Source organism: Zea mays, chromosome 5, assembly GCF_902167145.1.
Source record: "Zea mays cultivar B73 chromosome 5, Zm-B73-REFERENCE-NAM-5.0, whole genome shotgun sequence".
Taxonomy (NCBI): domain Eukaryota; kingdom Viridiplantae; phylum Streptophyta; class Magnoliopsida; order Poales; family Poaceae; genus Zea; species Zea mays.
Window position 1 is genome coordinate 173,885,876 of NC_050100.1, and position 11,357 is coordinate 173,897,232.

The 11,357-nt window shown below is 53.7% G+C and overlaps 1 protein-coding gene across 1 annotated transcript; it reads right to left on the reverse strand.

Moving 5' to 3' along the window:
• Nucleotides 1-216: 216 nt before the first annotated feature.
• On the reverse strand, nt 217-1,860 carry LOC100280896 (U-box domain containing protein). The gene has a single exon (NM_001153816.2). It carries the CDS (start codon nt 1,722-1,724, stop codon nt 435-437), a length of 1,290 nt encoding a protein of 429 aa, NP_001147288.2. The 5' UTR covers nt 1,725-1,860; the 3' UTR covers nt 217-434.
• Nucleotides 1,861-11,357: the final 9,497 nt, after the last annotated feature.

Sequence of the window (11,357 nt, forward strand, 5' to 3'; positions counted from 1 at the left end):
GTAACAATAAGCAACTCGATAAGAAGAAAGGCAACAAGGGTTATATTTTTGGTGATTGACTCACCAACATTGAATTATCAAGAGGATCATCTTCATATGATAGTGAAGAAGAGGTTGCAACGCTTGTTATTAGGGGCTTCTCTTCCTCCACCACCACTACCTTCATATGATAGTGAAGAAGTTGTCTCGATTGAAGTTTTGAAACGAAGCGAGTGATTTGGCCAACAGAGAAGCTGAATTTGTTTCATCCATTGATTTCTTTCTACCAAAATCCTCTACTCATATACAAGTTTTGTGTTGCTACAAGAGAACTCATTCTTTCTTTTTTTTTTCCCTACTGTATGCACTTCCAACGAATCAAAAAAAATTCGAAACTGGAAAAGGGTAACAGACAAATGCTGGTTCCACTGTTGTATCACCGATAGCAGTGAGGATCAGAAGGGCATGATGTGGCTGGTCTTGGAGTCGTACCCTGCGACGCAGCTCTTGCCGTTGACCCTGAAGATCTTGAGCAGCTCCGACGTCATCTGCCGCACCGCCGGCGAGCAGCCGCTCTGCATGAGCAGCAGCAGCTTGGTGAGCCCGCTCTCGCACGCCGCCGCCGCCGCCACCGCGCGCCGGTCACGGTACCGGTGGCACACCGCCCACAGCACCGACACCGCCGCCTCCGCGCCGGCCATCCCGCCCTTCATCATCTTGGACACCACCACGGGCACCGCCGACCCCGCGGACTCGCAAACCGCGGCGCGGCCCTCGGCGCACCCGACCGCCGCCTCCAGCACGCGGAGCGCCTGGCTCGGGGAACCGGCGTCGGCCTCCAGGATGCGCACCGCGGCGGGCACGGCGCCCAGGCGGACCATCTCGGCGCGGGCCCGCCGCGTCGCCGCGATGGCCGCCAGGCACGACAGCCCCGCCGCCACGGCCTGCCTGTCGAGGCCGCCCTTGTCGTCCGCGGGGCCCACGAGGCGGATGAGCTCGCCGAGCAGCTCCTCGGAGTCCGCCACCGTCGCCCGCGCGCCCGGCGCCGCATTGCGGAGCAGCGACTCCACCAGCCTCGCCGCGTCCACACGCGCCTCGAGCGAGGTGGCGCTCCGCAGCACGCGCGCCAGGGCCGCAGCCGTGGACGGCGCGTCGGCGGCCAGCGCCGCGGCCACGCGCCTCTTGCTCTCCTCCTCGATGCAGTCGGACGCCGCGATGGCCGCGAGCACCCGCACGGCGGCCTCCGCGGGCTCCCTGCCCGCTCGCCGCAGCACGGACGCCACGGTCTCGGCGGCCCCGCCGGCCCGAGCCAGCGCGTTCTTGTCGAACTCGTCCACGTCGTCGTCGGAGAGGAAAGCCGCGAGCTTCCGGAGCGGGGGGCAGGGGTCCGCGGCGGGGTCAGCGACCCGGCGGAGGAGCTCGGCCGCCGCGGCGGCCGGCGTGGGGCCGACGGCGGGCGATGAGGAGGAGGAGGGAGAGGAGGGCGCGGCCGTGGACGCCCAGAGCGCGATGAGGCGGCGCAGGGTGAGGTTGGGGACGAGGTCGGTGGAGGGGAGCGAGAGCATGGTGGCCGGGCACGTGGTGTTTCCGGAGTCGAGCCAGCGCTGGATGGAGGCGCGCTCGTAGGTGACGCCGGTGCAGAGGCTCACGGGCGAGCGCATCACGTCCAGCGAGATGGGGCACCGGAAGAGGCTGGGCACCTTCACCTCCAGGCCCTGGTACTCTGCCGACAGCCGGGTGTTCATCTGGCGCCTTCCGATGGATCGATGCAATCCAAGTGGATTCCCGGCTTACAGTCTGCAATGCAGTGGGCAATGGCGCGGCTGGGGTGTGGGGGGCGGCAGAGAGAAGTGGGAGGAGGCGATGGAACGGAGAAGAAAGTGAAAGCGTTGAGGAAAACAGGGAAGGGGGGCCACTGGTATTAGTAGGCACTAGGCAGTGGTGGTCTTTTGGTTTCACACCCTGTAGTACTGCTCTATTGCGGAAATGGCCCAGCTGGGTGTTGCTGCTACTTTTAGCATGGCTGTTTTCAGACACCAAACTCGGAAATTACTAAGAATTTAAGATGCAGATTACTAGTACGTACTCCTTCCGTTTCTTTTTAGTTGTCGCTGTATAGTTTAATTTTGCACTATCCAGCGACAACTAAAACGAAACGGAGGGAGTATTACTTTTAGAGCTGTAGGTGGGCTTCATGCTGAGACAGACAACAGGAGACCAAAGAAGCGAGTTATAAATTTACCGTCATCTTTTTTTAGGGAACTAAAATGCCACTCTCCACCAAAAATATTACTCTTGAAGGTTGTTAGAAGCTATATATATATATATATATATATATATATATATATATATATATATATATATATATATATAGTCTCCACCAAAAAGACCCTTTGATGCCATGAGTTGGAAGTTTCCCATTGGGATAGAGTTTTTTTTTTTGTTCTCAAATAAAAAAAGACTCAGGGAATGGCAAGCTTGTTAATTAACTTATGTATACTCTTAACAAGTACAGTCACCTAAACCTTGTGCACAAGGATCAACAAATGGTATGAAAGAATTAGGTTTGGTCACGGGTGAGCTAAACAAGTTACTTTGGTCGTTCGTTACAGTACTGTGGAGGAAAACCGGCGAAAGAAAACATGTTAGCATTCCGGACGAATTTCTGCTATGAGCACCACGCCATAGTTCGGTAAAACGTGCCAGAAACACAGGGAAAGTCGCACAGCAAGTCTGAACTGTCACGCCGTGCGAAACCGATGCAACCCTGGGATGCGCAAAAACTCGGACTCCGAGGGTGCGCGATGCAAGGAATGCGGGAAGCTGGCGTGGAAAGGTGTAGCGAGGGTCAAAGGAGGCGAACTGAGATGACGTATGGACCGGGCGCCGCCGCTCCATGCTGCCCCCTGCTTTTTGGTCGTCTCATCTCCAGTTGTTTTTGCGGCCAACTGGCGAGGTCGAGGTGCTCCTTTTTTTTTCCTTTCTAACCTCTGTATCTCCAGGAGATGAGAGCAACCAGTTTATTTATGTTTCTGTATCCCGGTCCGGTCAACAATTTATCTGATGCTGCACTGCATTATCTTGCGCTTCGGCGCTCTGGCGTGTAGTCAAAATAGGCAACCACTATTTTTTTTGTGTGGGGCGGAACACATTGGCGCCGCCGCGAAGCTCTGCAGCACGATCAAATAAAAATGAAGCCTCATTCGCTCGGTGAAGATTGACGACCGGGCTGTCCTGGAGTATATTCTCCAGCTGCCAAGTGCCAACCTGCCCACTGCCAGTCGCACAAACACGCGCGAGACCAGGAGGGCGGGAATTTCTCTGCCGTGGATCGCGTGACGGGACGGCGAATTCGCGGAGAGCTCGCGAGCCAGTCGGCAGCGCTGCACACGCCTTCTGCCACACGCACACGCGTCGGCGCGACGACCGCGCGTAGGCAACCGCCAGCCCAGCTGGTAGCTGGTGCCTGGTAGTTGGAGCGGGACTGCTGGAGAACAAGGAATTCGCCTTGCCTGGTGGCTTCGCCAATCGCCACACGCTGCTGCACGCTGTTTGCATGCGTGCCCCCACCCCCAGGCCTCTCACGAAACCAACGGCCTGGCCTGGCCTTCCCTTCCCTTCCCTTCCCTTTCTTCCGTGTAGGGTTTATTAGACCGGTTCCGGTCTCTCGTTCCTGCCACATCAGCCACTCTTATCCATACTCCGTGTGATTGGATTGCTGCTCCATTGGTACAATTACACCCGCGGAGATTTAAAGCAACGTTTGTTTGGTTGCTCGGTACATAAATGCAGACTCGTCTCATGCAAAATATCACCCGCAGCCAGGCCCGTCTGAGACGGCCGCCAAGCGCGTAGCTCCTCGTGCAGGCCGAGCTCATGCAACGGCACCTAAAACGAGAAGAGTTGTACCTTGTTTTTTTTTGCTATATCTCTTAATCAGAATATTTAATCACAATACTGATTTTATATTTGTGTTTCTGTTATTTTTTAAACAAAACTAGACCACACATGTTGTATAATATTTAAAGATTTTTTTGTACAATCTTATCTAATACACGTTCTGATACAGACAACCAAACATGAGCTATATTTGATCTGAATGTACTAATACAAACAACCAAACACAAACATGTGCATGGATCTAGCCTGTATACAAAGAACATGGCTCCTCACGTACGGACCAGGATATCACTGTGCAGCAACCAAACAGACCGACTGTTCCAGAGCGCAGACTGTACCAGGCCACGGCCCTAGCCTATAACCACATCGGATTTTCTATTTCAGAATTAATTAATTCACACAGGTTTATTTCAACGCTCAGAAAATCACATAACATATTATTCTTTTATTGAATTAAAAATTACAAAGTGCATAACAATTAAAATAAAATTACATAACTCTAACCGTACTCCTCAATCTCATCCTCATCTTCCTCCTCTTCACGTCCCGCTTCTGGTTCCTCTTCTTCGTCATCTACCAGACCAAATTCTTTTCCGACCATCTTTACGACCCTCGCATGGGTATGTCTTTTCAGCCGGGTCTATATCCATGGTTGATCGGCCCTTTAGAATGTTACATTGCTTCAAAAGCTTGGCCTTCACTAATCCACTGTACAAGTTCTTCATTTTGAATGATGTCGGAGAGAAAATCTCTGGCCGGGTGGCGGAGTGCACCCGCCCTAAATCCTAAGATGAGGAGGGGTCTAAGCGTTTTGCTTGCTAGTTGAAAATGGGAAGTGTCGGGGAGGAAATCTCCCCGGCCGGGTGGCGGATTGCACCCGCCCTAAATCCTAAAGAGAGGAGGGGCCTAAGCGTTTTGCTTGCTACGAGACTGGTGGATCAACACACGAGAGCACGCGAGGATTTAGAGTGGTTCGGGCCGCCGGAGCGTAATACCCTACTCCACTGTGTGATGTATTGTTTGGGAGCTTGTATGAACTTGAGAGTGTCTGCCTAGAGTTGGGTCTGAGTCTTGTAACATCGCATGCCTCCCCTTTTATAGCTGAAGGGGGGCATGCACAAAGGCACTGAGCCCCGACATGTGGGCCCAGGGACATAGAGAATATAACACTTGGAACTATAAATATTTGCTGCCGGGGCAATCCCCTTGTGTCCTGTCGTCCGAGATCTGTGTATCTTCGGCGTGCAGGGCAAGCTTCTTGTAGAAGGGATAACACAGTGCGCTGCTTGGCACGGGCGCACTGTTCGCCAGCAGACCCAGCAGGCGCGCCGCCTGCTGGATGACCTTGACGCCGCCTGTCAGCGGATGTGACGGGACACATTAAATGCTGAGAGGGCACGTCGCCCGTCAGCGCAGTGGCAGGCGGCGCGTCCTCTCCTCAATAATGCAGGGGCTACACGGCTTTACGTCAGGCTCGGCTCGATGGCTTATGTCATGGGCCACAAGCAGCGGGTCTTCGCCTGCGCGGGGAGCGGAGAACAAGGCCTGCACACGTGTCAGCACCGGACCCCTGCATACCCCAAGGTCCTTCTCGTTCTGGAACCCTGCCGGGGTCCGGACCTCCCCCGGGGCTTCGGACCTGTATGTATCCAGGGGCCCGGTGACCTTCTGTGGGGGTCCGGTCTTACTGAGGCATGGTGTCTTTCCTCGCCATGTGGCGCCCTTTGGCCCGCCCGTTCGGTGGAGTTAGGCGCGGTCCTCCGCGCGGCCAGGAGACGTCGCATGGGTGCGATGCCTTTATGCTGTAGGAGAGAGTACCCCTGATTTAGGGTACCGACAGTGGCCCCCGGTCCCGCCTCAGGGGAGGATGCGAGCCTGCAGGTGAGACCAGAGTCTGTTTGGTGGCTGGACCGCTGCTTCCGCGCGCCTGTTGCTGCAATTACTATCGGCCCGCTTATGACCACGCCAACTATCGTGCCTATTCTTACGGCTGGCTGACCCGTGACCGTCGTACTTAAAGGCATTGCTTGGCCATGCGCGAGGCTGCCTCGAGTCGCTGCACTGGTTCTGAAAAAAAATTACCTTTTCAGAATCCGTGACAGTCCCGAGAAGACAAGGCATTGGCGCAGGCGGCGGTGCGGCTTCTTTGCACACGGTAACCGGCGCTCCGGTTACATGACGTGTGGGCCTGGGCCCCTGAGTTGGACCGCCAGTTGTGGCGGAGCTGAGGGGGTGCTCAGTCGTGGGGCGTTTGCACGCTTCACGCGCTGCGGTTCGCCTCTTTGACCGCTGGTTATGGCGAAGGTGAAGGGGCGCTTGATCGTGGGGCGGTTACATGCCCCTTACGCGGCAGTTCGCCTTCCCGACCGCTGGTTGCCCCGGAAATGGAGGGGCGCGTAACCGCGAGGCAGTCGCACGCTCCTCCTTTGGGTTGGTTTTTATGACATGCGGGGCCTAGCCCCCGTGTCGTAAGGTGAGATCCCTGGTGCATGCCGGGGGGAGACTTCACTCGTGACGCTTCAGGGGCGCGAGTGGGGGGGGGATCTGCCTTTAAAAAGGGCCGATCCCCTAGGAAGTAGGCATGCCTCGCTCCTCTTGCGACCACCGCGTCCTTCCGCCTTCCGGACCTCCAGATGGGGTGCGCCGGCGTTCTCCGGAGGGGTCCGCGTCAAGGTCGTCTCTTCCGGCGACTTTACCGTCGGAGAGCGGGCGCCCGTGGTGGTGCCGCCGATCTTGTCTTCTTCCTGCCGCCATTGGAGGAGTGCAACCCCATGGGGGTTGGCATCCTTTCACCGCCCTTCGGCTTCAAGGATTTTCATCATGCAGCCCAGCTGCAGTCCCCCGCCGGTGGTCACCCAGAAGGCTGACCACCAGCTTCGTGGTGGGGAGAAGCAAGCCGAGCTGCGGCTTCCCTCCTGCCCTCAGCTTCAAGGATGTTCATCATCCTCGCTGGGGCGGAAGGCGCGTCGAGCCGGGATTCTGCCTCCCGCGTGGGCCAGCGGCCCGCTTCTTCCTCCAGCATTCGGGGGAGGAGAGGGGTTCACCAGCCATGCGAAGGAGGCGAACTTCGGCTACGCGGGGCCAGCTAGGTGCAGGCGATGACAGCTGCCGCGTGCCTGGCTCTTGGCCTGGGTGGCCCTGTCGCCGCCTCCGACACTGCCTCCTGCCGTTTGGTCGAGGCGTGGCTGTCCGTCCACCACACGGGCGACGGTCGTGCCGTGTGCGGGTCTGCCACATCCACGGCTTCTCCCGCGCCGCCGGCCGTACGGGGGACCGTCCAAGACGCCGTACGCTGCGGGAGTGGCGACGACGTTCTTGGATGGTTTTGTCCTCACTCCGTGGGAGGACGGGAGCGAGGGCCTCTTGTGCGGGGGTGGCCATGGTCGTCGGTGCTGAGGTGGTGGCTGCCGCTGGTGAGGCTGCCCCTTGCTAAGGTGGTTTCCTCCGCTGCCGAGACCATCAGGGCCACATGCCGCTGAGTCCCTGACTCTTTGGCTTTAATGGCCTTGCTGCTCCCCCTCCGTAGGAGGGCGGGGGCGAGGCCCTATTCGTAGCAGCGCTTGCCCTGAGGCGATCGCTGCTGCTGTCTGGGCGCCCGGGGCGGAGGTCATTGTCGCTGCTGGTGCAGAGGTGGTCGCCGCCGCTGGTGAGGCAGCCCGGAGCCAGCTTCCATCGCGACTCTTGTTGGTGCAGCGTAGTCCATTCCTGCAGAGATGGAGCTAGGGTCCCGCTTGTAAGGGAGTGTAATGACATCTGCTTGAGAGCAAAATGTAATAACATATGTACGCAGGGTTTTAGCCTGGGAAACCAAGTTGTGCGTCTGAACCCCCTAGATGGTGGCTTCAAGTACTAAGACACCTACCGCAGGGCGGTGGAGTATGCAGGCTCACGGCACGGGACCAGGCTGAGCGGCTACATGGCTTCCGGACCCCCCAGGAGACAAGTGCCTGTTCTTCAAAACCGGACCTCCAGTTCGTTGGATGCACATGACTATAGTTTTAAATACTAGGACACCCGTCATGGAGTGGTGGAGTGTGTAGGGTTTTGGGTACGGAACCAGGTTAACCGGCCACACAGGCTCCAGACCACCCTATGGAACGGGCATTCGTTCTTTAGAACCGGCCCCCAGGTCTTCCCCTATTTTTGTAAAGTAATAGATATTATCTATTAAGCAGTATTTAACACTTATATGTGTGTTGCCCGATCCTGTTGTTAACTTCCCTTGGTACCTGGCCCCCCGCCTGGGGTGCAGGCTCGATGTGTCGAGGCTGGACACCAGCGCGTATAAAAGAGTTGTCAACGGCCTTCGGGAGGCAGTCTCACTGAGACCTAGATCTGTACACAGCTTTAGCTAAAGAGCGTTCGTGATACACCCGCAGACCCCGTCATCTGGCATTTTTCATCCTTTGATACATGCTTGGGATTTGCAGTGTTTTGGCTAGGGGAAGCAAGTTGTGTGTCCGGACCCCCTGGATGGTGGTTCTAGATACTAGGACGCCTGTCACAGAGTGGTGGAATATGCAGGCCCACAGTACGGGACCAGGCTGAGCGGCTACATGGTTCCGGACCACCCCAGGAGACAAGCGTCTCTTCTCTAGTTTCGGACCCCAAGTTGTCGGACCCACATGACTTATAGCTCTAAGTACTAGGGTGCTCGTCACGGAGTGGTGGAGTGTGCAGGGTTTTGGGTATGGAACCAGGCTAACCAGTCGCACAGGCTCCGGACCACCCCATGACACGAGCACTCGTTCCTCAGAGTCGGCCCCCAGGCTGTCGGGTCCCCCTTCTTTCGCATAAAGATCCTAAACTGCAACCCTGGCTGTTCAATCCAGATGTCATTATGCCTAGTGGGATGGGAGCTAGGCAGGTGGGTTAGATAAAACACGATCAGAAACTGCAGGGTGAGACCGTGGAGCAGCAGGAAATTGCTATCATAGAGGCATATCTTGAGAGGGTAGTGAAAGTAGCCTAGAGGGGGGGGGGGTGAATAGGCTAATCTGAAAATTTTCACAACAAACTTCGAAAGATTGTTAAATACACAGTTCGACTGGTGCAGGCCGGTTCAACAGCTACGTGCGCAAGTTGAACCACTCTAAACCAATCCAACTGTTTTATAAACTTTAGACTAAAATCTACTCGAAAAAGTATTTCGCGAGTTCTTGTGAGAAGTAAGATATAGCTAAGTTAGAATGAAAAGATGAATATGTAAAGGCTATTTCACTTTTAGATAAACTCTACGGAAAAATCTTTATGTCAATCTTGCGAGTAAAAATATTTTAAGTTAAAGACAAGCAAGAACACAAGACACAAGATTTAATCTAAGGTTCGGCCACACCACAAAGGTGTCCTACTCCCCGTTGAGGAGCCCACAAAGGGCCGGGTCTTTTTCAACCCTAATCCTCCAAAAGCCGACCACAAAGGTCAAGACAATCTCTTCTTATCTTAGCTCAAAGAGCGGGTGATACAAACTTCTTGGGGTCGTCCACAAATTTGGAGACTCCCAAGCAACCTCAAAAGATCTTGAAACTTAGGGTTTCAAGAACACCAAGAAAGCACAAGAGGGGTTTGCACAAGCTCAAGTCTTTGAAAAAAGAGATGGGAGAGGAAAGCCAAATCGTGAGCACAAGCACAAACCTCACACCCAAGAGCTCCTCCAACAAGGTTGAATCTTGAGGAAGATTTTAAGTGTGAGAGAGATGGGAGAGAGGAGTGCTTTGTCTCAAGTTAGGTGAGCAATAAATGTGTGAGTGTCCAGCACATTAAAGAAGGGAGAGAGATGGTTCTATTTATAGTCACGGCTCAAAAACTAGCCGTTTGACCAGAAACCTCGCAGAAAATCGGTTGAGCCGCCCCCTAGGGCGGTTGAACCGCCCCCTGACAGGTCAGCAGACTGTCTGCCAGTCTGACTGCCAGACTGACCTGCAGGCGGGTCAGACAGGTCAGGACCGGTTGAACCGCCCCCTGACACCCCTGGTGACCTGACTGCCAGTCTGACTGGTAGACTGCAGATCAGAAGTCAGAGGGGTCAGAGACCAGTTGAGCTGCCCCCTAGGACCAGTTCAGCTGGTCTAGACCAGAGAGTTTTGGAGAGAAAACCCCAGCTCAGCTGCCCGGGGGCAAGTTCAGCTGGGTATGGTCAAAGAGGTCCACAACTGAAGTTGAAGTTCAGCTGGAGTTGAAAGTTCAACTCAGCTGAAGTCTAGCTCAGCTGAAAAGCTCAGCTGCAGCTGAAGAAGCTCATCACAGCTGAAGTTAAGTTCAGCTGGAAAGCTCAGCTGCAGTTGAAGAAGTTCAGCTGCTTTTCAGCAAGAACACTCTAGGTTTCTCAACCCTAACCATGGTCAACCAAATAATGTCAGAGTGATTTTTGGTTTTCAAAAATAGCTTTTGAATTTGGAGACTTGAGCTATAGCAAACACCTATACCTGTGCGGAAAAGAATAAGGAAGAATTACATCATGCAACACAAGATTTTACATAAATTTTTATATGTCCATTGCATGAAGTCCTTGGTGCTTCCTTAAGTTCCTGTTTCTTTCTAATCAAACACTGAGAACAAAAACTGTTAGTACCCTTATTTGTTTTGTCATTAAATCACCAAAACCCTCACTTGGGGTTGATTGCACTTACAATCTCCCCCTTTTTGGTGATTGATGCCAAAACAATTAAGGTCAAAAAGATAAACATTTGCAATAGAAAATTTCTTTTGAATGATTGTATGTAGATGGCTCCCCCTAAATGTGTGCACGATTGTGAATCCAATGTTTTGACATAATATGTCATGTGAGCAACACATTTAGAGATAGTGACAAAAACCATACTGAATACAACCATTCGAGGGGTGCAAGAGTGTCATAACAGGAGTTGTGATGCATATGACTATCTCTAAATACACATCATTTTTACTTCATAGCAAAGCAATCATTACAAACTGATGGGACAAAAGATGATGGCCAGAAGACCATCATATCACTTTGAATAATAACCCAGCAGTTTTATTTTATACAATGATAAGAGGATACAAGCCACAACAGTGGCCAAAACAAAAATAATCCAAAAGAAATACATAACCGAAAGAACCACAAACAGAATGACTAGAAATTTTGGATTTTCTCCCCCTTTTTGGCAACAAGTACCTGTGGGGGACAGATATCCCCCGGGTCCACTGGAAGGATAAAAGACCTCACGAAAGGCCCAAGGGCCCAATAATTCGTAAGGTCATCCCTTCGTGGGCCTGGGGAAGAACAACCAATGAAGCAGATCGACATAAGGCCGGATCGGTGCGAGCCCGGATGGCCCAACAACATTGAACAAGTGACCACAACAGAGACCCGACTTTCCCGCGCTGGAGCCCCGTACAATGGAACCAAGCGAGGATAAGTCGGCAGAACTATAGGAAGATAGACTCAATCAGTTCACTATCTCTTAGGTGCACATTGTTATCATATCCGCATGTATTACCTCACGGTCGAATATATA

What these genes read in the sequence shown, in the direction of transcription:
- LOC100280896 (NM_001153816.2), bottom strand. Translation starts at nt 1,724, where the DNA reads ATGAACACCCGGCTGTCGGCAGAGTACCAGGGCCTGGAGGTGAAGGTG.